The sequence below is a fragment of the Plectropomus leopardus genome, chromosome 20, assembly GCF_026936395.1.
Source record: "Plectropomus leopardus strain MGB_pleo_1.0 chromosome 20, ASM2693639v1, whole genome shotgun sequence".
NCBI classification, from domain to species: domain Eukaryota; kingdom Metazoa; phylum Chordata; class Actinopteri; order Perciformes; family Serranidae; genus Plectropomus; species Plectropomus leopardus.
In genome coordinates, this window is record NC_142195.1 from 13,058,771 (window position 1) to 13,085,701 (window position 26,931).

The 26,931-nt window shown below is 39.6% G+C and overlaps 1 protein-coding gene across 1 annotated transcript in view; it reads right to left on the bottom strand.

Annotated features, from left to right (window-relative positions):
- Positions 1-26,931, bottom strand: part of pappaa (pregnancy-associated plasma protein A, pappalysin 1a) — a 120,640-nt gene that overhangs the window by 91,202 nt on the left and 2,507 nt on the right. The window contains exons 2-6 of the mRNA XM_088071170.1: positions 19,447-20,551; positions 9,192-9,337; positions 8,592-8,885; positions 7,170-7,362; positions 6,765-6,886 (exon numbers count right to left, since the gene is read on the bottom strand). Of these exons, the coding sequence (XP_087927296.1) occupies positions 6,765-6,886; positions 7,170-7,362; positions 8,592-8,885; positions 9,192-9,337; positions 19,447-20,551 (1,860 nt within the window). The remainder of the gene's footprint in view (positions 1-6,764; positions 6,887-7,169; positions 7,363-8,591; positions 8,886-9,191; positions 9,338-19,446; positions 20,552-26,931) is intronic.

The window sequence follows — 26,931 nt, forward strand, 5'->3', positions numbered from 1 at the left end:
TTTCTGCCACATTTATAAACAGCTCCCAATTAATAATTATCTGTTTATTAAGTCATCTGATAATTGGACATTAGACAAGTGGGAATTCATAATCAGAAATGTGCTAGCCATTCAAGCCTCATCTTTTTCATGCACAGGTGAAGAAAAAATACTGATACTGTACAGAAGCAAGAGTGATCAATGTTCAATGTGACTTACAGAAAAATGACTAATCGGCAGAGCATAACTCTAGGATTGATGCTGGTGCCTGCCCACTATCCAGCCATAATCCTTCTGCTCTGGAGAATCATACCGATCCACAAAAAGTCCAGAGAGCCGGATGAATAAACAGACAGGGATATGTCCGGGCATGCATGCTTTATGCTTTCTAAGAAGTGTCTGGCTCTGGCTCTCACTATCAATGACTCACTGTCACACACTGTTACACACTTCCTCACTCCAAAGGCAGAAATCAACCCCCTTCACCCTTTTGCCCTGACACACACACAAACAGAGAGACACTTCACAGACACACTTTATGAAGGCAAAGGACACTCAACAGCTTGGGAATCAGTGTCACATCACGTTGCATTCAAGGTATTTCAGGGGTTAATCTGTCAAAGTTGCTGGCAGCTGGTGTTTTTGTCTACTTTTTTTTCTTTTTACACATGGAGCACTAGCTACAGGTGCTACTTTTGGATACACTGTAAACTAACAAGCTGATCTTTAGTTTATAAATCTAAGAAACCGATTGCCTTGATAAAGGTAAGTACATATAACTATTAGTTTTAAATCATGTATATTTCATACCTTATTGTTACATTTACTTAAATTTCAGTTGTATTGACTTAATTTTGTGAAGTTGCTGCAACTTAAAAGTGACAAGTGAATTAAACTGTTCTTTGTAAGTCTTAGCAACATAAGTTTTTAAGTAAACCAAGTTAGTCAGACTTAACTGAACAGTTTTACTTATTTGGCAAGTTGACTGAAGCGTGATTGAGCATTGCTATTTAATGCAATACAATAAAATGCTTTATAAAACATGCAATAAAATGGGATGACATGGCATCCTGTTGAAATTTTAAATAAAATCTGAATAATTCTTCTTTTCTAAAGATGTTTTAGGCTTAAAAGTTTGTTTGTTTTGATTGTATAATTTTGTTTGCTTCCAGAAACACTTAAGATGCTCAAAATGGCATTTGTTAAAAAAAAAAAAAATCTTCTAACTGGTCATTCTTTGCTGTGCTTACCTCATATGCAATGAGTTTCCTAAATACTACCACGTAAACACAGCTATGCAGTTAAATCATTCTGGTTGCATAAGTTGATATTATTACTTAGAAAGAATAATTACTTGTCATTTTAAAGGTGACTTGAATCAAATACTACAAAATTTTAAGTAAATCGCACAAATAGATATAAAGTAAACATAACGTAAGAAGAGTTACATTCACTTACCTTTCTCAAGGCAATTTGGGTTCCTAGATTTTTTTTTAAGTAAGAAAAACTTTCACTACAGATTCTTTTGACTGATAGAAAACAAAGAGCAGTATTACTGTGGCAAACTTTTGAGAGGAAGAAAGGAAAATCAGAAAGGTAATGACCAGAAGCGGATGATAGCAAATTGGAAAAACCAATTTTTTTAAGACAGAAGGTTCCCTTAATAAAACTATGCTACTTCTTTAATAATTGCAGGTTTGGGTGGTGTTTTTCTTTTTCTTTTCTTTTTTTATTTAATTATTTTTTTTGCATTGGGTAATTTTACTTTTAATACTATAAGTACATTTTACTGATTAGACTTACTTACGTTTACCAATTTTCAATGTAGGACTTGTAACGGAATATTTTCACAGTGTGGTAATAGTACTTCCTATTAAGTAAAGGACCTGAATTCTTCTTTCACCACTGCTTAAGACACATATTTATACCAGGTGTTAACCAGATTAAATCATATCTAGATACAATCTGGATACAGGACACATTTTAATGCAAGGTTTAAAGGCTGTCTCTGTCACAGGTTAATCTGGTCAAAATCAAGTTGTAGAAATTTAGCATATCTTCCTTCTATTTCACAGACTCTTTTTGGGGTTCGACTGTTTTACAGGAAAAAAGAAGGAATTAGCTATTTAATAGTAGTGGTAAAAATAGCAAAACTGCTACCAGGGAATTACACAGTCAAAAAACATCATTATGACTGTTAAAACCAATGGATGAGCCAATTGGTTAAGAGTTAAAGTGGTTTTGGGGAGAATGTGACTCCAAAGAGCCTATACATGATGGCAATTATGCATCACAAGAGAATGTCAAAAAATATTTGACTTTACATTTTGAGTCACACATTATGTAACAGTTATACATATTTTCGTCATATTGGCTAGTGATCCCTGTTTGGAGCGCGGAGCGTGGCAGACAAATCCTGACACACATATGCTTGCTGTTAAGGCTTATTGAGTAAATCCATACATATTTACACACAAGCAAACATTTTGTACATTCCATGTATTACAAATGCATGTGAAAATTATTATTTCGTAAGTGCAGCTCTATTTACGCATACAAAAAAACAGGAATGTGTGTTCACATAGAGCTACACACACACATACATTACCACAGACATATACACATCCTGGACCTTTCACTTCCATTCATGCACACTGCTGTTTTCAATCAACCCAGGATCCTCCCTTGTGAATGTCACTAACCACATGCAATTCTCCTAACTATCTTGGGTGGTTTCCACCCCACCCAACCTCTCATACCCCCTCCCTGAATCCATATCCATGTGTGTTTTTGCCTTTTTTTTTTTTAAATTTTTGCTTTTTTTCCCCGAGCCATATTTCTCCGGGGCACAGTAGTAAAGATTTATGAGAGGTACTCTGGCTCTCTCTGACCACGCCAGTGTTTCCCAGTCAAGTACTGTGAGGACACAGCGAGTCCTTAAATAACAGGTGCCATGTGTATGCATGAGTGCTGATGAATGAACACAGTCAGTGTGTGTGTTAACGCACTTATCTTCCAATATAAGGATGTTATGCCAATAGTTAATATGCCAATACTTTAATATCTCAGAGTCAGTAGTTTGCCAGAGTTTCTATTGGAAGCTGGACACATATGCACCATCACAGCAGGAAACGGCAGCTGTGGTATCCAGTGAGAAGCTGGCCCAAGCAGAGGTAACAGGGAATGGGGAGCTGCCACAAACAGGGACCCCTTCCAAGAGGGAAAATAGAGTACAGTTTACACACACAGCATGTTAGACAAGCCCAGACTTGCCTTGCCTCTCGTACATACACTATAGCCAGTGTGAAGGCAAGGTTCAGTGACTTCAGAATCTACAGAGCATCTACACACACACACACACACACACACACACACACACACACACACACACACACAAGCAACAAGCAAGATTCTTTTCTAAATTTAATTGTATGGTACACTGTTATTGTCATGGGCTCAAAATGCATTTTCGGTATGCAATAGTAAATGTAAATTTCAAAATTACATGCTCCTTTTTTTTACCTGCACCATGTATTTTACTGCATGATTGGTGTATTTGTCATTTCTTAACACCTTTGCCATGGCATGCGACTGCATCAGCCTAAGGAAAAATCCAGCACTACGGGCCGCAAGTTTTTTCTTCCTGTTTTTAATTATTTCAGATTTTACATGGTCATAGCCTGAACTGGAATACAGTGAACATTTGAGCAAACTTCTGAAAACATTTATTAAATTTCTGAAATAAAAAATGAGTACATTTTCAATGTATATAATAGAATTTGAGTTGACTTTCCTTGTACAGTATTGTTCATTGTCAGTGACATGTTAAGCTGAAATCCATTGCTGCCCATGGTTTTTTATAAAATTTGCACTTCTTTGCTGATTGTTTAATTGCAGGGTTTCCAATGTCATGAAATTTCTGGAAAAGTCATGAAATTATTAAAAACTATTTTTCAGACCTGGAAATTGTTTGGAATTGCTTGGTAAAAGTTTTGAATATACATTGTTTTTGTAATTACTATTATTAAATTACTAGACATGTCTATGAATCAAAAGTTTGTTCAACAAGAAATTAATGCAAATAAACTAATCAAAATTATAATCCAAACAGACGTCAAATTGCATTGACATCTATATTATCTTTGGCTTTCTGTCACCCTTAAAAGGGGTGTGACCATTGTGTTTTGCGATTTTAAAATACATAATAAAGCTTCTGAAATGAACTAAAATGTTATGGAAGTTTTGGCAAGTTTTTAAAAATTATTTGGTAAAATGTGTTTATGTGGGAACCCTGTATTTGGTATATATCATGTGAGGAGTTATTGCTGTGATTGTCTTTCTGTGTCTTTTTTTCCAGCCCCAAGTACCTGCACTGTACAGCATCAATAAACGTGCATCCAATCCAAGCATCAGCTAACTTGACTGGGTTTGACACTGTGCAGCTCAGTCTTCTTTATCAGTGTCCTCTTTTCAGGCTGCAACCTCACTTGTTATAAGTTTGTTTTTCATTGCATCAGAACATGGACATGTGGTGTGAGCATGTGTGAAAAGTGTCAATTGTGTGAGTCTTGGGGTCAATGCGTGAGAGTTGGCAGCTCTGAGTTACGTGGACTGGTGCACGTAGAGATGAGAATTGGCAGAGATGTTATCTAGCTAGGCTTCCATTGCTACTGAGCCCCATCACAAATGCAGAAAAATGGGCCCTATATTGGATTATCCATAGGTTCTCTAATGGCCCGATGCCAACTGCCGATATAGATGGGCTTCACTGTGGGCTCCAGGTAAGATACCCACTTGGTACCCAGGTAGCCCTAGCATTACCCATATTGGGCCCAATTGGGTAAACTCACCCATGAGGGCAATTGGAATGGGGCCAATATGGAATTGGTGGACAGTCCCATATAGGGCCCATTTTCAGCCCATTTACTGCCCACACAGGCCCTACATACAAATGTTGGCTGGCAGGTGATAGGAGGCGACATTATGGCAAAGAGCAGATGACACCATTACCCACATTACGCATCAGTTATTCTTGGGTCTTGGCACAGTATTTATGGGTTTGCGCAGCATATGAACAGATGCTATGACCTTTGAGTGTGTGTGTGTGTGTGTGTGTGTGTGTGTGTGTGTGTGTGTGTGTGCACATAAAAAATCTGCATGTTTCACTTGGGCAAGATGGTATTTGTGTGCATGTATGGCTATACTGGCTTTTGAATTTGTGCTCACATCAGATATCATTGTTAATGATCATGCCTAGTAGTAGGACTAGGAAAATGAGGAAGATGGTTAGTGCGTGTAAGTGCCAAACCAGACTTTGAGATTTAGTAATGGATGGATAATAGACCTTAGTTGGAAATGACCTTATTAGAAAGTGTAGCCTATATATAGCGCAATGCATAAAGAGGAGACAATGATTATCTTTATAACTTAAATATTTCATCTCAAATGTCTGTCTCTGTAGACAGTTATAGTTATAGTTATAGTTGTTCTAATATGGATTCACCGATTTGCTACTAAAGTAGCACTAATTTCAGCATGTAGGGTATTTCTCTGAAATACTCAAACTGAGTTTTAAAAAAGGGGGAATTGCAGCTAAGACATGATCCTTGAACTTGGTTTTGGGCCTAAACCCTCATATGGGAATTGTGGTACCATACAGCACCATCCATTGGGGATTGACCCCCCTGATCCTTCCATGTTGTCCCACGGCCTAAGTGTCATGAATCCAGTGAGTCATTTGCATGTTTTGAGGTTGAGTCAGTCACCAAAAATTTTGCATGCTCAAGTATTGACTCACTAAATAAACAAAAGGCAAACCTCAAATCACGTTATCATGCTGTAAACTGTGGGTAAAAGGTAAATGCAGCATTGCTTGTATATTAAATTAGCTTCTAGTAGCAACAGCTCTTTGTAACCAACAGATTTAGTGCTAAGTAAAATATGAGGAGGGAGAAATATTTGCTTTTTTGTGATAAGTCTCTATAATGATAGACTTACGCAGTACAGAAGCCTTCATACCTTCCTGAAATTTCATTAGAGTATGCTCTATGGTTGTATAAGTCATATCCACCCCCCACTGTAAGTGCAGTAGTCACTTTCAGCTTTTCAGACTAATAAATACACAATAGAAACCCACAAAATGTTAGGAAAAGCAATATTCTCACACTTATTTTCCCTATTTAACAAAGAAATACAATTGTCAACTACTGAATTCAACGTTCTTGGTCACAGAAGACTGACTAGGCTTAATTGCATTGTTAACTCATCATGAAACACACTCTATTCAAACTCAACAGAGACAAAATAAAACTTCCCCAAACCATCTTGGTTAGTCTTGCTAATAATCTAGTGCGTAAGTCCACTGTTCCAACAATCACCAGCTCTGGTTTGATCAAAATAAATCCTTAATTCACCAACTTAGATGTAAAAAAACAACAACATGCTGTTATTCCCCATGGTCTTTCCCTGCTGTTGCTGGCCACTGGCTGTTTACAATCCTGTAACTTATGCGTCTACCAAAGGGTGTCACAGTCTCTTTTAGCTCGGTTGCTTGTTCCACCAGTAGAGACTGGGGACTGAGCTCTGGTGGTGAGCGCTACACTACACTACAAACAATGAGTTTAATAGGGAAAGGGCTGATTGTATTTAGATGTAATGACCGCCAAAGCCTATGTGAAGGTACACTTGAGCCACAATCTGTAAAACAACAACCACCTTACAATGACAGTGCTCAATGCTATGACACCTAATACTCACTTAGTAAAGTAAATAGTATTGCACTGTACCTTCAGCCTCTCGTGGGGACCAGTGTCCAGAAGGGGCACACGGTCGTGGAGACGAGGAGTTGGAGGCGTACTGCAGTAGAACTCTCCCCTCAGTGCATTTATCACACACTGATCCCACTTCTCTAGGAAACCAACAGACAGGAACAGCAACCAACTTAGATACAGGCCAAAGACACATTATCTATACAGTATATAAAGATACAGCAATGTAAGTAAGTTCAAATGATGCAAGTTCAACAAAGTTTTTAAATTCCAATTATTTGGTTCACTTTGCGGTGTTTGGTAAAAAAATAAACATTAAATTACTCCCCATATTAACTCAAACAATCAATGCAATAAACCTCTATCAACTTTATTACTATACACAGCCCATATCTGTTTGGCAACCTATGTAGCTCATTTCACCTGTCGTAAAAGTGTCCAGATATTGGAGGAAACCATTCTAGGGTGATGGAATTATGATGCTGCTCTACCACTTGGGGTGGCATTGGCACTGGAGGAGGTTTGGAGGCAGGTTGCCAGGTCTGGTAGATGAGGTCCAGATAGCAATGCATCCTAGCCACCTGGTTTAGCGTGAAGGAGTCCGTGCAGGCATCGTCTGCAGGAAACAGAAGTGGAAGGTCAGAGTGTGGAGTCAGGATTTTGATAGATCAGTGACAGGAAAAGGAAGGAAATTATTCAACTGGTATAGCTCCAATAAATAAAATATACCACCTGTTTGTATTTAGCAGTATCTTTTTACCCATTTAAAGGGATAGTTTAGATTTTTTGAAGTGAGGTTATATGGAGTGCTTTTCCAAAGTCAGTGTATTACAAACAGTAGATGTCCATCGACATGTCCCCAGTTTCTAGAAACAGGCTGGAGTCCAATGCAGAAGCTAAGCAATGTACTGTGGTGGAGGGGTCAGCAACAAAACATTTTTTTAGCCGACTAAAACAAAGTCCCACCTAAAAAAAAAAAGTCAACATCAGTTTAAGTGTACACTTTATTGAGAATATTTTCACTACTTACCTTTAAGTCAGCATAGTTCCCCATCTATGCTCTCATCAAAGCCCCAAGACTCCACTGAAAAAAACAGTAATTTTAGCTCATTGATCACAGGAGCTGCTGGTCTCCTACTGCTCCTATTAGTTAGTTATTTTGTCTTATTGTGTGAATTCAGCAAATCCAAACTAACTCTTTTAAATGCCAAAGTCACACAATAATGCAAACAAACTAATGGAACAAAGCAATGGTACACCAGCAGCTCCTGTGTTCAGTGATAATAAATCAATGTTTTTCTCAATGGAGTCTGGCTTTGAAGACAGCAATGTAACTGTTTAATTTTCCCATCAGAAATCAGTATCTGACATCAAGGTAAAGCAGTGGAAATGCTCTCAATATGGCATACACTTTAATTGATATTGATTTTGAGGTAGAATTGTTTTAGGTAGCTTAAATACACTTTGATTTTGACTGTTCCACAGCAGTGTATCGCTTGGCTTCTATGTTGGACTGCAGCCTGTTTCTCCCAACTGGGGTCTTGTCGACTGTCATCTACTGTTTGTTATAGTACTCCATACAACCCCACTTCAAAAACTCTGAACTATCCCTTGAAGTACGATGACATTTTTTTAAAAACTTTTGCATAAGTGACATAAAAGGATGTGCCCCCCGCTGTGTTTTTCCCATGAAACGTCCCCGCCAAATTCCACACCTGTCTCAGTATGCACACAGACTCAACAAATTCCTCTACGGTGATCTCTGTGTCAATTTCATGTGAGAGGTGTAACTGTAACATTTTACCCTGGATATGTAACAAAACACATGCGGAGGCTCCATCTCACCTGCATAACTCATGTAGTTGTTAAACGGTGTGTGTGTGAAATGCCGACAGCCACAGGTTTCATTGCCGGGCTCAGGATCGTGGCAGCCTTTGTATTTGGGAGTAGGGTTGGTGTCCGCACACAGATCTCCAGTCTCCATTGAGGGCTCAGTCTCCAAACATGCATCATTGCACGACTCGATCTCCGATATACCTCGGAACACGTGGTAAAGCCCAAGACTGTGACCAATCTCGTGGACCATTGTGTCAGTGTGGCCAAATGTACCGTAGAAAGAAGGGTTCAGCACAATCCCGCCTGAGAAAATATGGACAGAAACACACTGTAAACACTGCAAACACTCATGTGAGTGTGCACACACAACAGCCTCTTCCTGGTGTAGTGTAAAGTAATCATGGAACTCGAGTAAGATTCAGACAATGCATTATTAATGGGCCTCCTCAGCTTCATTATCACCTTCTTCCCTGTTAGAGTTGTGACGAAGACCGAAACTGCTTGGGGCTTGAACTGTAATTACTCAAATCAACAATCTGGACTGCCAAAGAGGGGATGTGTGTGCATATGAGCGTGCATGCATGCATGTGTTGTTGTTTGTCCTCCCACCCAAATGAGTGAGGGCCTCTTTGTCCCAGGGCCAAGTGGCAACCCCGGCCAGATCTTCATCAGAAGAATTGGCAAAGAAGACATTCAGGTGAGTTGAGCCATCCAAATGCAGAATCTCTTTCAGCTCTTTCACATCCAAATAGGCTCTGGAAAATAAAAAAATAAAAAAAACAAGAAAAAAGTGTATTTCAAATTAAGTTAATGGCTTTACAATGAGGAGAGTCTCTTCCAAGTGAATGCAGATTCAGCCAAGGCAAAGTTTTACAAATAGCAGCAGTATTCCTGGCCAAAAAAGAGCTTATGTAGTGTTATCTTTCAGGATGACAGAGCTCAGAATAAGGTCCCTGTTGAATTTACATGTTTCCTTAATTGTATTTGCAAATGCAATGGCCCTTAAACCCACAGAATGAAGGCTGAATTGAAATAATTGACCCTGTGGGATTGAAATCAGTTGGTGTTTTAACCAATATCTCCCCAAACAAATAAAGACTTTTGATATAACCTGCTATGAAAGTAGGTTTTCACCTTGACATGACCAACAGATGTTTGGCAGTTTTGGAGGGCTCCTACACTTAAAGTCAAGTGGAATTTAAGACTTTTTAAAGCCACTGAAAAATGAAATTTAAGGACAAACTTTAAGGAAAACACATGGACTGATATCAATTACTTATCATATAAATAATAAAACTACTTAATACCCAAATATGTAGCATAACATTAAACATTATTTTTGGTGATGTTAATGCGGGGGGCAATTGGTAAATTATTGGGTTTTGGTTTTTTTCTACCCTTTATTGTGGGACTTTACAGCATAACACCAGAAGAAAAAAAAACATCATAACAACCCTACTTCCCATGTATTAGTATTTTAAAGACATTTAAAATATTGATTGAAGACTGTTTTGTCTAGAAGTCCTAGCACAGTGATTGTAGAGCAGTTATGAATGGTATCAGTTCATTGCCATCCCTCCTCACTTGCACTTGTGTAATACAGGGGGATTACAGAGCATGCTGTTGATGTTGTTGTCTAGGAAGTGCAAGAGGCAAATAAACAGTACAATACCCCAAATATGCAACTATGGGCGTGTAACGCTCTTAGAGTTCTCATTTGTGGAGATATGAAATGCCAAGCCTCAATGTTTTTATTTGCATGATGATGTCAGATGTTTTATTTTGGAAGACAGTGTGAATCATACCAGTACAATTCCTTTTTTTTTCTTTTTGCATAATTTTGTCTGTCTTTGACAATACGCTTGAGTGCACTTAATTTCAACATACAGTTAAATGATGTCAGGGCAAGCACCAAAGAGGAGCTGGTGGGAATAAATCAATTCTAACAGTAAGACTAAAAATAGTAGAGATTTTTTTTTTAACATTTTTGTGATGCTGCTTTATGATTTTCATGGTTATACAGGTCAAATTGCAGTAAAAAGCTTTTCTTTCATTTTAATGGAGCCGTGAGTGAAATTATCAGCTGCTTGGCTGTCTTATATGTATTTCCTTTTACAAATGCAAATTTTCACACTAACCTTACATATAACATATTACATAGAATATTGTATTATACTATAAATGAGGGGCTGAAAGTGTGGCCATTAAATGAAGCTGCTGTATCAGCGCAGCAACTTTGGGTCAATTTGTTGTCTTATTTAGGTTGCATTTAAAGCCCATAATGTGTTTGAACATTTTTTTTCTGATCAGTCTGACTCATTCAAGCATGCTTCACTTCAGCATTTCAGTTAATTGTTCAGGTATTCTGATGTCTCCCTATCCGTGACGTCATGTTTTGTCTCGGCCCTGGGGATACTAACGGCAGCACTAATGACTGCAATCATTCAACACAAAGACATATCTCTCCAGCAGTGAAACTGTCACTCATTTTATGAACGTATCAAACAAGTGTTTCTCTGTGAGCCTGGCTGGTGGTCCTGGAAAACAGCATCAACAAGCTCAGTCATCTCTTTGAGAGTCAATAATCTGTTGCATAGTCTGAAGTGATTGTTTATTCCTTTTCTTTTGGCTTTAAATAGCTTTGGGAATAGATACATGATGGATACCATCAGAAACAAAACATGAAATTGGATCTACTGTCACAAATTAGATCCTCCTCAGATATTTTGGCCTAGTTTGTATGACCCACTTGCCCGCCTTAATTTTTGTACTCTTATTTTGTACGTGCTTAGATCATTAAGTAAAACATACTTTTACTGCACCTGACCCTATACAGTATTGAGAGTTTTCTCACAGCAAAAGAGTACACAAAGTGATTTCACTGTTCCTCTTCTTGGCTTAAATGTGTACTATCTTGTAAAATACCACACTGTAATCTCTTACTGGAACAAATAAACTTCATGCTGCTGGCACTCTTTGATGAATGGTACTCTGTGTCTGTTGATGAATTATGGCATTGTAAAAATGAGATCAAGAATGGGAATGGTACTCTGTGTGCCATCAGTGACAACACTTTGCAAAATGATAAGAGACTGATTTGTCAAATCTGAGCTGCTATCTTGGTACAGCTCTCTGGCAAGGTTTATTTAGACTTATACTGCATGATCAGATCACTCAACATCTGTTGTAAAAACTTATTTTTTCTCATTTTTAAAAAGATGCACTTTCAATTGTGCAATGTTTCATGATTTCCATATCATGATAAAACACCAAATACCCTGTTTCTTACTTAGGTTTTCAACAATTCAACATACAATTTCATTTTGCGCTATTGTGCTACATAATTTTGCAAGAGGTAATATCAAGCTTTGTTTTTATTTAAAGTGCAAATCACATTTGTCCCACTTAGGGTGAACTCAGGTAAATATGAGGATAAAAGCAAAAATTTCAAAGACTCAAACCTTTGTGAAGTGCAGAATCCTAGAATGTGCTATTTATATTTGCTCTCCCACTCAACAGCTGACTCCAAATAAAAGTATATTTACACTATGTTTTGAATTTATGTAAGGTTAAGTTGGTACAGTTCCACTGGAAGATTTCTTTAGCGCACAAGCTAAAGGAGTGCGGTTATCACTGACAGCACAGCCTACACATTTAAATTTTGCCTACTCTCATTCAACTACTTTCTGGAAAAACTACATTCAGAGAGACTCACTGGCATGCAACAGAATTAATGATGAATTACTCTGTGACAACAAAAACGATATCTGCAAAAACCAGCTTAAAGTAGGGGGAATCTAATTTGATCTTTTATGATAGAGTTATAGTGGAGCATTTGGTTGCCAAAAGAAGTGCAACTGTGTGAGTGGTACCACTTTAGCTTCAGTGTTTAAGCTGCTTTCTTTTTATTGGCCAGTTTTCATTCAATAAGAGAAATTTTAATCGCTACTTCTGTTTTTATTAGATCATTAGACTATTTTATTTGGTGTCAAGACTCCACCATCAAACTATGTTATTAGACCTGCAGAATCTATTTTGTACTCACTATTTTTAAAATTCATTAAATAAGTCTTTAAAATGTGTCCAGCTGCAGTTTTTCTTCCCTTTTGCTTAATAGGTCTATGTTTCAAAAGCACACATCTGCATAAAATATTAAAATTTGAGTGAAAAACCTAGCTGTCTCACTGCGTATGTTCAATGTAGCCTAAAGGAAGCAATTTAGAAGTAACACTGGTGTTTGGTGGTGCTCTGGAAGAACAAGTGAGCTAATTCCCGCTGCGCAACAAGCCTGCTAGGGTTACCGCGGATGCACATTTCATATGCAGCTACACAAAATGTTTTATAACATCTCAACAACCTTTCGTTGGACAAGTCTCTGTGCCTCAAATCACAAGTTGGACAAGGAGCTGCTGAGTGAAGACGCAGCGCTCCCTCAAAACAGACGTTTTAAATAAAGGACTCAGTGTAGCAAATGCTTTCTTCAAGCCTGTGCAGGAGCAACTGGGGGCACCGACTGAGGCCAGGTCCAAGGAGAGAGGGTGAGGAAGAACAGATGATATAAGGTCCTTCTTCCTAATAATTTCTGGAATTTCATTATTTCCTTAGAAAATATTTGTCCAGAGTTTTTGGACATGCATAGGGGGGAGGTAGGGTCAAGGGGTTTGATGCTGAAACTATTGAGTCAGCAATGAAGAGCAGCAGTTCTACTGTAGGGTCAGATATTTACTAATCTCAGTTCAACTATTCTAACACTCTTGGCCCTGTTACACAAATACAATGTGCATTACATGGTGGATTTATGAACAGGGGGAATTTTAGGTATCAAGCAGACAGACAAAGAATAATTCATGGGGGGAAAAAAGTTGTTTTGTGTGTCTGCATGTGCATATGTGTGTGCATATTTCTGTTTTTTTTATTGTTTGTTTTTTTAGGATAGTTTTGTTAGTTTGTTTTGCCTCCAACTAGTTCAGAATGCAGCAGCTCGGCTTTGTACAGGTTTTAACAGACAAACGCACATCACTCCAATCCGGCCATCTCCCCTTTGGCTCCCTGTACATTTTAGAACTGATTTTAAGATTTTACTTTAACTTTTAAAGCTCATCTGAGTCTCACCCCAAGCTACATAACAGAAATGCTGACCCCATGTGAACTATGCTGCAGCTTTAGATCCTCAGGTGGGGCCCTTCTGGCTGTTCCAAAGTCAAAGGCTTAAATCTAAGGGTGACCGTGCCTTTGCCATCAGGGCCCCTTGGCTTTGGAGTGACCTGCCCGAGGAGATAAGGTTGGCAGAATGAGTGACTTCTTTTAAATACTTCTTTTAAAGACTTGCTTTTATGTGATGTCGTCTATTTTGATTCATCTGTTTTAGTTTGTCTCTTAATTAATCCTTTAATTCATTATTTCATTCTGTCTTGATTGTGTTTAATTCTATTATTATTACAATTATTTCCATGTTTACTGCCTAAATTCTTTGAATTGTATTTACTCTAATTGGTATGGGTTGTTGTTGTAATTTTTGTCTTGTACTTGTTTCTATCTCTATTTCTCATTATCATCGGCCTTCCTTCTGATATATTTTTGCCTGTCATCTCTTGTTTAATTCTACTTTAAATTTCATTTGGCCTTAGTTCAGCATTATTGTTTGACTCTTATTATGTTGCCTCTGCAAGAAACCTCGCCTTGCTTCTGCTATGTCTTGTTTGTCAAAGCACTTTGTAAACCCTGTTTTTAAAGGTGCTATATAAATGAAGTTATTAGTATTATTTTTATAATTATTTTTTAATCATTATTATTTTGAAGCTCGTAAAGATTTGGTAAAGGCTTAGCTTTGCTGCCACTTTAGGAAGTCCCTATGTGTTTGTCGTCAGAGCAGTTTTGCCCTTTCAAACACACTCTTTCTATCTGTCCATCCACATCTTACTCAAACCTCCTCGCCTACCCCGCCCCCGGGGTTCTCTCTCTCTCTCTCTCACACACACAAACACACACACACACACCCCTCAACTATTTCCCCATCCCATAGCCCCTGTTCCCTCTCTCTTGCCTCCCATCATACATTTTTTCAGCTGAGATGAGCCACTTGGGAAAGATAGGATTTTCCATGCATTTAACCACACCACTTTTCAGACATGTCCTGGGAAAAAAAAACTTTAAAGACTTAAAGGAAGAGAATTAGAGAGGGAGAAAATTTGAAGGAGAGAGAGAAGGTGAGTGCAGAAAACCCAGTTTTGCTAAATTCAAGCATCACTGCAGGGCATCTGTTGTAGGGAGATCCAGGGGTGCGTTCAACAGCTCAAACTGCCGTGTTAATGCTTTTATATCTGATACATATTAAATAGGGGATTATGACCTCATCCATTTACACTCATATATAATTCATATAAGCCCATAAATTGCCTTGTATACATATGTCTGGGGCAGCATAGTATGAAAGCTGGGGTGAGCTGGCATGGCAATGACGTTCTCACGGCCAAGAACACTTTTAAAATTGGAGGGGGCCCTCGGCGCCCCTGTCATCAAGTCGGTCAACACCACAGCCCCTAAACCCATCATTCAACTCTGCCTTTATTACTATACTTGCACTCTCCTCTTTAACCTTCTAATTTACTCCACTGATTATTTTTTCCCCTTCCAATGAAGACACATGCATAGAAACTGTGTCAGCGCTCAAGAGATCCTGGTGTCAAGAAGTAAGGTTTAGAAACATGTGGAATAGACGATGGGATGGTCCAAATGTTTTCACAGTTTCTATCTGAGAAGCTCTTAATCAAGTACTTGGATATACACCATCAGTGCTGTCCTTGAACCACAGTGACCCCTCCAAGGTTTTATCAACTGAATTCCCCGGTGTGTCATATTTTCAAGACCACCTACAATATCTGGCTACATATTATCCGATCATAGCCAGATGCAACTCCCCTGTCTGCCTAGCGGCTCAAGTAAAGCCCCTCCTTACTCCAATTTCCCCTTAGTCCCCGACATAAGCAGAAAAACGTCTATCAGGTCCCATGCGAGTGCAGGTGAAACTTCAGCAACAGGTGCTTTTATAAGTACGCTATGGCTTTAAAGGGGAAGTGCAAACTCCTGGTATTTACGCCCAAGCACTCCATTATGTTTTATGGGACGGGGGCTTAAGGTTTAGACGACCAACTGTAAAACACCCAAGTCAAGGGCCACAGAGATTAGCTCCCCACTCGGAGCTGGAAAACAGAAGGGAGAGGGAGTGAAGGAAAGAGGAAGGGTGGTCCATCCATTAACCTGCCACAGTGAGAGGTATTGACTCAGGAGGGAAGGAGAGACAGAGGCCAGGGGAAAACAGATGACCTGTTAGCCCTCTGATAAAGCCAGGCCTGAACTTCATTTCCCAAAAACATATTGCAGCTGAAATAGTCCTAATATCCACCAAAGTTTGTGTATCTATCTTGCTTTATTTTGGGAGGTGTTTCCAAAAAAACATTTTAATTTTGGTTACTCACAAAAACCTTCTAAATCTAATGAGTTCTGATAATATGGGATTGATTTTCTGTCAAGTTGCTTGGATATTACATTTATCTGTCACTGACGGTCAAACACACTGGCATTTGTGGCCTTCAGCTTGGGCCGGGGGCGGGGCATGATGCCAACATTACTGTATTTAAAGGCCAAGGCACACCAAACCGATATCAGAGAACTAGCAGTGATGAAAGCCCACCGCTGTGTCACCTCATGTCGCTGTGATTTGTCCAAAAAGTTAGACATAAACACACCAAACCTACAGCCAACTAGCACATATGTTCTGCGTCTGCATGAAAGGAAATACCCCTCCATACCAGCAAACAGCAGTTGTTTGCATTCATCATTCAAAACGGGAAACCTGAGGACCACCATGACGCAAGTTAGCCAGTTAGCACATTAACAACACAATCTTATATTGAAAGAACAAGGCATGTTTACCGCATGGCAGTTAACAATACAACCCATCAGGAAATGTTTCTGCTAAAGAGCTCAGTAGCTCTTTAGCAGAAACAACCTTACCTCATGTAGCAAGTTTGTTTTCACCTCACCCCTCTTGACTTTAGCCCTTTGTTTAAAAATTTCACTTCCCTTTGTCGTCTCTGTGCTACAGGCCAATCAGATTTTCATTCACCCACGAGCTTCACGGCCACCATCAATAAAAATACCTGTGTCCCTATCTGTACTCAGAATGGGGGATCAAATAAAAGTGGGTGGGACTTAAACTGGGAGTGGGTGTGGCCTCACCAGAAGTTATTATTTTAAGCCTAAATTTGATATGGTGTAATCAGAAGTTGCTATTTTGTTTTTTTTTTTTATTTATCAGAAAAAAATTAACAGTCCAGCTTTAGAGTTGAGCTTCAAATATTTTTTTTTTTTTTTATCACAAGAGAAAAAGATTAAACACAGCAGCCAAAATTGCATTATGATTAATGTGTTATCCCTAGCCTTTACATATCAGAGACTAAATAAGAAAGTATATAAATATATAAATAAAGTATTTCAGCATGCCATTCCTTAACTTACCATATTGACAGTTTTCAGCTAAACAATAAACGTCTGCAGCATAATCAAATTCATGAAATTCAGTCATGGCTTTTGGTTTTGGTGTGCCACCCCAAGAGTTTCTGTGGTCACCTCTGGCCACTCTGCTGAAAAACTTTTTGGGGCACCACTGCACACACATTAGCCTCTCAAACAACCTTTTCAGGGTTGCCAATTGTTTTCTGCCTTTCTGCACACATAATGTATATTCACAGTGTATAAATTACAGCCACAATTTCAGATGTCCCTTGTTCCAGACATAAGAATGTTCAGCCTTAAAATAAATGCTGTCAGATAACATCAAATACCACCAAAACCATAAGAAGTGTCAAAACCATGGGCTGTGAAAACAATGCAAAATATTTCCCTCAGCCAATGTAGAGGGAGGGAGAGGGGGGATTATTATCAATGGTATTTTTTAGAGGAGAGACTGTTGTAGGACCACAGAGCTGCCTGTGTTAGCCAGATTTTTTAAAACACTACACGTAAGTGGTAACAGGCGCAAACGCTGCAAAAATAAATGCAGGACCTCACAACCATTGTTCCCCCTGCATATGCGGTACATTGTTCATCCAGAATTCCATAATTAAGGAGGAATGTCAAACTGTTTGTAGTGCAGCTCTCTGCAAGTCTCTCCAGACATACCATAATCAAAGCAAAATAAGCAACCACTTGGGGAGATTATATCTATTTTTTTAGACAGAGAATTCTCTTGTCCTCTTTCTGTCTGTCTCTTTCTCTCTCTTGCTGGTATCCTTGCTTTCACAAGCCCATCTTTCAAAAGCCCGCAGGGAGGTTTGAACATTGCAACAGCAAGCGTTTTGCCAATGGCTGATGTCTAAATGGAGTAGTTTGCCTGCCACTTGATGAATGAGCGTCTAATGATGACTAAGCTGGAAGGGATGTGATGGGAATTGAGAGATGGAAGCAACAGCAAACCCACCTGCTTTCTCCCTCTCATGTTGTTAATTAGATGTCATTATTTAGCTATTTTGCGGTCATTTTAAACAACGGGATTGTGCCAAACAGACAATGCTTCCAGCTTAACTATGATTGAAAACAGCCCACTTTCCTTGATTCATGCTATCAGAAAGACCCAAACAATCCCACACACTGGGTCTACTCGTTTTTCCTCCCTTTTGCTTGTCCCCACATGACAGTGGCAAGAAGAAATCCTGACAAACATCGGAATTTCGTTCATTTTTGTCTCTTTCTCTGGCGTAACCGTAAAGACCCCCTGCATTGTCCACAAAAATGTCTCAGTCTACTGTGTTGAGTTTCAGTGTACCAAGAAACAAACAATCCTGCTATTGGAGGTCTGGCACAAAACTTATTACAGCGAATCCAGAATTCCAGAGATTTATTCTTCTTGCCAGCTTTTACTCATCATCTAGAAGCCACGATGACATTACCACAGAAACAAAAATTTGCATGCATTTATGAAGGTCTCTGTTTTCTCCTAAAGTATAAAACCACATTGTCTCCTGCATGATATACAGTACACCTAGGAGATTCTGTAATACTGGTATTTACGTGCAAGTGGGGTGAGCTCCTCACAGTTTTCCTGGAAAATTCTTTCAGGCAACCACGTTTAGGGACCCATACCTGTCTGTCTAGGAAACATGTTTTTCAGCAGTTTCCTGAAGAAACCTGGCATGTCTTTGAAATTATTTCCATTGCTAGAAGTAAAAGCCATACTGGACTCTCTTTTCTGACCTCTAATTGCCCTTACTCTCTGTTTAGAATGTCACTCTTTCCAAGCCAACTCCGTTCTCCAATCAAGCCAGCTTAATTAGGACCATTGGGTATAGGAGACACAGAGTAGAAAAAGGTGGGGAGAGTTGTTGAAAAATTGATACAAAAATGAGCGGTCTGGCCTGCGCATTTGCTACTAGGGAAGTCATCCGGTTGCGTTTGTTTTGCCCTGCTTAAGTGTGGAACACTGATTGAACCAGGCCAAGGCTAGATTGGACTAGCTGCTCCCAGAGGAATTCCCAGGCCACACAGGCTGGGAGTTATGTTACACTGAGCCTCAGCCCAAATGGTCAGGAAACAGTAGGACTAGACATTAAAACCTCTCTTCAGGGACACATGTATGGAAAGATTTGTGTTTGATTTACTCTAGACATGTGAGGCCATCGTGTGGAGTTGGTTTACCAAAATTATTCAATCACGTCAACCAAAAAAATGTATCAAATTAAGCAAAGAATGCTGTGGTTGGTTAAAGCTTTTTTGGTGAATTTAAGCCTTGTGTTTATTAAACAACCACCAAAGAGGATTACCAGTGCTGAAACGTGGTAACATGCAAAATGTGAAGAAGAGGGCTTACTTGTGTGGAGAAGAGCGGTTGAAGCATGTCTTGGTCACATCCGTCACATTGGGGTTACAGCAGTCGCCAAGGTCATAGAAGAAATTCTCCCAGTTACATTCAGGGTCGCATACACCATTCCCCTGTTTGTGCTCAGGGCAACGGCTCCGATATCCCGACATGCAGTCACCTGCGTCGAACCCCGTCAGTGGGTGGTTGCATTCTGGGTCACATGCATCATCACCAACTTTGCTGATATCACAGTTAGCTAGGATTAAGCGGTTTCGAAGGGCCGAGTTGGTCACATTGTGAATGCTGAGCTCCCAGGTGATGTTGTAGGGGCTAAAGGCATCATTTAGCTGCTGGTGCTGCAGGCTGATCTGGTGGTCTGATACAGTTGGCTTTGTCCTTGGATCATCCCAAACATTTATGACGCGATATCGTACTTTCTTGGGTCGACGGAAGGTCCAAAGGTTGTTGTAGTTTTTGATGACCTCGACATTGTCGCAGACAGTTTGACCACAAGTTGGAGGGTCTAGCGTTGTGTCCAATAATCCCTCTGAATTTACAACTCCACTACCACCCAGAGACCCTAATCGTCCAACTCCCCCCTGCTCAGGCTGAGGAAAGCTACCATCTTTTACAGTCAGCCACTTCCGGCCTGGGTGCTCAAATGTTTCACGTATGACCAGCTGAGGTAGATCTTGGGGGTCCTCATGGGCCTGCATATCTCTGACAATCTGCCTCTGCCCTCTGGCCTGCCTCCATAGGCCCACCCTCTCCACTGCCCCCCTGTAATTATGATTCAGTGCATTCCCCCCAATCATCAGCACTTTGCACTTTTTGGTCAAATGGCTGAAGACATCGCCCGATTGTTCCCGACTGACACCTACTTGGGCACCATTGACAAAGAGCTTCATGTACACACCATCGTATGTGACCGCCACATGTGCCCATTGGTTGGGTACATAGCGAGCGTTGGAGTGGATGGAGGTCACTTTGTGAGCACGGTCAGTTTTAAGGGAGAAGAAGAAGCGGGGGTCACGATTCCCATGTTCACTAACCGCCTGGATGCCAAGCAGCCAGCCTCTGTCACTGGAGGCGTAGAAACATTTGTCGTATAGACCTGGAGAGAGAATGAAAAAAGGCAGTTAATGTGTGCATGCCTTTATTTTTAGGTATGAATTTGGTGCAGCTGTCAAAAGCATCCTACATTGGCCACCTGCAGTCCATATCTTTTCTTTCCAGTACAAGGAAATTTTTCAATCTTTACAAGCCACATGCACATGATCCTTAATGATAACTTTATTTCAGTATTTTTTGGTCAATATAGTAACTAAATTTTAAAGTGTACACTAGAGCACTCTACAGATCATTCTAAAATATTACGAAAGCTGTTATTTCCAGAGAGACTAAAAATGTAGTTAGGAAGCATATGTATTAATATGATATGTATTTTTTCATATCTAAGTGTTGTCCTGGAAATTGGGTTTAAGTGCATGTTTAGCTAAGGGAGACCCCATGGAAATCTCTCTGTATAGGCTTCTCGTGAACACTGAGCGCATTTAAAGGCGTTCGTGTGAATGTCCCCTGCCAGTGGGGTAGCCAGAAAAGGCTAGTTTTCTGCTAAAGCCTTGTTTTTCTAGAGGCACCAAAACACCTTTTTCCTGTTTCACTTGGACCATGCATGTCAGCTTCAGCATGGTAATGTGTTTTCACTTCTTAGGGGATCTCTGAATGTTAACTGCTTGTTTGTTTAGCGCTTGTTGAGGTACGTGTGCGCAGGCACACAAGTTCGTGTCTGTGCGTGTGTGTTTTTTAATGCGTGTTCGTGACTATGTGCGTATATCCATACAGTCTGGCCAAAGTGTGCAAAGATTCCAAAGCACCTTGACATGCCTCACAAGGTCCATCTCAGCTTGTGAAAGTCTGTGTGCTCACAGGTGATTCTGAAAAAGGAGCAGGACTCAATACATTCCTGGGTAGGGATACACGATAATATCGGCACATCATCGGTATCGGCAGATATTGGCTTTCAGATGAAATATCAGAATTGGCCAACTTGCTGATTTCTGTCGATATTAAAAAACTAATTTACGGGTCTGTTTTTTTGGGGGGGGGCAATGTATGTGCAGTACTTTGTATGTGAAATTTGGACTGGTTTGTTTTGCTGTTACTGTGAAGGCATTTTTCGGGTGCAGCATCTAAGTCAAAAACAATTTTCCCTACGGGGACAATAAATTATATTATATCAAATTGTATGTAATAGTATTGTATCGTATTGGAAGTATTTTTCTTATTTTGCACAACTAATGAATATTACATGCGCTGAAAAGCACTGTGTTTCATGTCCCCATCTAATGAGCCATCGTAATAACACTATGCATAATATGATGTGAAATCGAAAGAGATTTCATGCTCATTAAAATTAGGTTGGAAAAACAGTGGATATATCGATTTTGGATTTTGGTTATCGGCAAAATGATTTTTCTTATTTTGGCATATTGAAAATTGGACAAAAAAAACAACAACATCATGCTATTCCTTTGATTTGCTAACATCAGGGTAACCATGAGCTTTCTGGCAATTATATCCATCCACAAAGAGACACTCAATCTGTGACACCCAGCCTGTAAAGGTTGCTTTGCAGTTGCTCCTAGGATCTGTGCATCAAATGCCTTCAAATACCCTTCATATTTGCCTCTTCTGCCTTTAGTTTGCTGTGAAATTATAAGCTGATTATCATAGTGATGATCACATCTTTGCCTCGATACACTTGTCCCCTCAAATGCCTTTGTTTCCATCGATTAGGCTACCTGAGCCTGCAATAAGTGGCCGGCTAATGGTGATTGCACGGACATCTTGCTAACTTTGACCTGTTTCTAATTAGATGCACACTCCAGTACGCATTCATTAACTTGGTATTTCAATGGACTAATGTTCAAAGAGCGAGGGTTGGGTTCAGCGTCAAGGTCAGTCCTTTGGTGGATGACGTTTTCAGGCTTTCCACTACATTGAAAGGAAAAAGCCTTCCATCTGTCAGCCAGTGCACTCAAGGCTAAAAGGTGTGCTAAAATGCTCGTAGGGCTCCTAGTGTAAACAGCTGTCATAATTCTGCCATGCTCAATTAATCTAACACACTACACTTTTCCAGACCCTGCACTGCGACTCATCTGGCTCACAGAAACACACCTACACACACATATGCACATACTTAAGACGGACATGCATACATATATATGTATGTACTCATGAAAAAAAACACAATTGAAAAGCCGGAGTACACACTTGTGTCCTCTCAGAGACACACACGCACACACACAAAGGGATTTGCATGTGCACACGCTACGGTAGAAAGCTGTTCCTGTCAGGTTCAAAGGCAACCTTCCTCGCACTCGCCATTTGTCTTCTTCCAAGAAAAACATACTCAGGAAAAATGTTTAAAAAAAAAAACACATACGCACACACAAAGAAAAATGTCACAAGGACTTGATAAAAAGCGGGGGGGGGAGGGAACAATGAAGACTCCGTTTACTTTTTAGCTGTTCTGGCTCTGAGAGGTCAAAGAAAGGCATGTTTCATTCTAAAGTGACCACAACAGCACTTTCCCTGAAGAGATAATGGAAAAACCCATTGATACTCTAAAAACAAATAACGAACATAACAAGGATATTGATTATAAAAATGTCATCACAACACTTGAAAACACTGGGCTTTCAACATTTGACTTGGCCGTCAAGTTTCACTCTGAATTAACTCAACTAAATGCTGAATTTTATGAGTCATAAATGATCTAGCGATTGTTGCACTTTTAATGCCAGATGACATAAATTAACACCACTTTTCTGCACTGTAACTTACACTATGACACTGAGGACATTAGTCTGGATTTTGGGGAACTCAACTCTTTTTCCAGACACTCATTACAGCACAGTGAGGAACAGTGCATTACCATGATAATGATTCAGACTAATAAGGAGGCTGTGATTGTTTCTAGTCGAGGTAATGATTGCTGAATCTAAGTGTTGCACTCAAACTCTGACTATTTGCCAGATAATTAATGATGATCTCAAAGTCTTCCTCTTCATCTCCCAGTTACATATGATTATGATGATGCACATGGATGAATGACCCGCAGAGCTAATTGTGTTTCTGAACACATCTCATCACACTTGATGACCCTTACCAAAAATATATCTGTTATTGCGGCGATTATCTGCTAACGTCTGCATATAATTGTCCCCAGCAGGTTGTGGAAGAGAGCCTCTGTCCCTCTTGTGATTTATTTTCCTCTTCCTTTGATGCGGGACAACCCAACGTGACCCGGATACAAGGGCTAATAGGGCACAACAAAGTTTGCATAACATTTGGACACAGAGTGCATGTGTGTGCGTGTGTGTGTGTGTGTGTGTGTGTGTGTGTGTGTGTGTGTGTGTGTGTGTGTGTGTGTGCGTAAACTGTTAAAACGTTTCAAATGCTTTTCAACCTGGGATCAATTCTGACCACATGCAACTGTCACAGACGGGAAATGACAGCACAGGAAACCCTTTTCCCCTTGAAGTCTTGTAGTTTATTTGAAAGGGCGCAACATAATCCATAGTTGTATTTCATGATGGTTTGACAATTCATTTGTGTAGTATAAAGTAACAGCTATTGATTCCTGATCATTCTCTTTTCAGCCAAAAACTAATCCAGGTCTACCTTCCATGGAATTTTTATATGAAATTGGTGAACTCCACTTCAACAACTTAAAGGTATTCTATGTAGGAAATGTTGGTTACTGTTGGTAAACAGTTCCACCAATAAGAGTGAAAGTTAAATTCAAACACAGATTCATTCTTATCTTGGAATGAACTGTCATTTCACTTCAGTATATTGCACTTTTTTCTGCCCTGTGTCTATGATTTTCATAGCTTCCTCTTGGATAAGTGCTGCTTAAAGTCTGATACCTGGTCACTACCTTTTTATAAAGTCCTGACATGTCACGAACTGCGCAAAATAAGAAGAAAATAAGAGAATATAGAGGGCAGAGACTCTGCGCATAAATACTCCACCACACACTTTTAGTGTATCATAAATTATGATTGAGAGGGGTTACATATCCTGCCATGTATAACTTTAAAGGTCAAGTGTGTAGGATTTAGTGGCATCTAGAGGTGAAATTGCAGACTGCCACCCACTGAAACTTCTCCCATGTCACCAGACCGATTAGATGACTCTGCTGGTTTACTAAGCCCTCTAGCATCATACAGTCAAATCTTATGTTAAAAAACTTAGTCTAATTTTTTGACAGCTCTTTTAGGCCTATCTCACCACAAAAATATCGAGTCATTCATGCTTTCATTACATCATTGTAATTCTTTGCATGTAGGTGTAGATCAGCTGACACTTTGTTGCATCTGTTTTGTATTTTAAGACTGTAAAGCACTTTGGGCAGCTGTGGTTGTTTTTAAATGTGTTCTACAAATTAAGTTTGACTTGAATTAACTAGACATGTAGGAGAACTACTATGGCTGACGCTAAAATGCAAATGGCCCATATCTAGAGCCTAGGGCTAAAAATTATGTCAGTCAAATCGGATTTGATAGTTCAATATTTGACGAGTCATTTTGTTTCCAATACAGAGTTTTAAGTCTGAACGGGCTCAGCTGGACATTCAATGTGACAACAGCATTGACATAATATAGAAAACAAGCTGGCTGCACTAAAATTGGTTGCAAATGTGCAACATTTTTTGCCGACACTAGATGTCAACAAAAGCCAGACACTGTATTGTATGAAGTTGCTGTGAGCTGTAAATTCACCACTTCTAAGCAAAGGAACAGTCTCTCTCTCCCTCCGTGCCAAGTGTCTCCTTCGTGCTGCAGCTGCTTGAATCAAATGTGACGGTCAAGAGCACTAACTCCACAGCACACTGACTAACAAAAAAAAGAAAACTCCAGCTCTATTTGATGCATTCCCAGTAATCTGAGGGGTCTCAAAACAATGATTCGAATCTATGACTTTAAAGAGGCAGCCCTTTAGAGTCATTGTTTTGTTTGTCCATTCTGGGCTACTGTAGAAACAGCATGGTGGACCCACTCCATTTGAAGATATAAATGACTCATTCTATAGTAATGAAAATACAACAATTGCAAGTTTCAGGCGATTATACACCATATTATATTCAATTTCTGCCAAAATACCACCCAAATCCTACACTCTGGACCTTTAAATTCATCATATTATTGAATCAGAAAAAAAGCAAATACAAATGCCACTTCAGTAGTCGATAACTTGAAGTTTCTACTTTAAATTTCAGAATGAATTGATTAGTCAAAATCCTCTCGGCCACTGTTATTAAATTAAGATATTTCACAGGGTTTTAAGATTAGTGTATGTGCGACGCGTCTCACAAACAAAGACATAATTGAGCCACCCCAGCCGTTCAAGGATGCAAAATTACAAACCACTCCAAGGCTTTCAGAATCCTTCTCAAGCCAGAGACTGTGCTCACTTTATCCAGTCCAATCCAAATGTATTAATAAAACACATAATAACAACAACAGTTGACCAAAGTGCTATACAATCAAAAACAACACAAGCCATGAAACAACACAAAAAGCAGTTTAGAAAACAAAGCGACACTAAAAGCAATAATTCAACTCTCATACTGTAACGTGGGATTCAAGAACAGGCAGCGCAGGGGCCAGGCTAATAGGCAGAGGCAACTCATTCCAGAGTTTGGGGCTATTATGTTGATTCCCAACCAACTGCACAGAAAACAACAACACAAGTGCAACAAAAAGGAAAACTGAATTCTGGAAGAAAGAAAGACAGCAGGAGCGAATGAGAAAGATAGACAGAGCAAGTGAGAGAAATAACGGTGGTCAAAACAACACAGTAAAAAAAACAGCTGCTGCAAACAACACTGCGCCGGGATCAAAACAAGGGGATGGAGCATTTTTAGAGGCACTGGGATTTTTGAGGCCTGAATTGGATTTAAAAGATTAGGCTTTATTGAATTTGTTTGATCATCATATTTGTTCTCTTTAGGTCCCCTCAGTGGTGGCACACTGACGGGAGCAAATCTTGAAAAAATGAACACACAAGCTGATACACAAGTAGTAATCTCTTGTGGGGAGAAGCCAATGGAAGTAGGGGGGCACAACAACAACACCTGTACAAAATACTGTGATCCAACACCAACATGTAATAATAATGTTCATTTTCTATTAAGATTGTGTCTAGGAGGTGTTTATTCAAGTCTATGGTCATTGTGGGACCTTGTTTGTGTTGTCGTGGTACTGGATTGCATAATACTGTACAGATGTTCCTGTTATTGTGTCCATCCTCTGTAAATCTAGGAGTCACTCAGGTCACAACAGACCCTCTCACCCCCCTTTCTCCCCCAGTTTGAGACTCTGACAAGGGATTGGTTTTGCAGAGCATGTCTCTGCCAAACTGGCTAGCACTAACTAAAAGTGTACTGTATCTCAACACACACAAAAATACACATAAGCTATT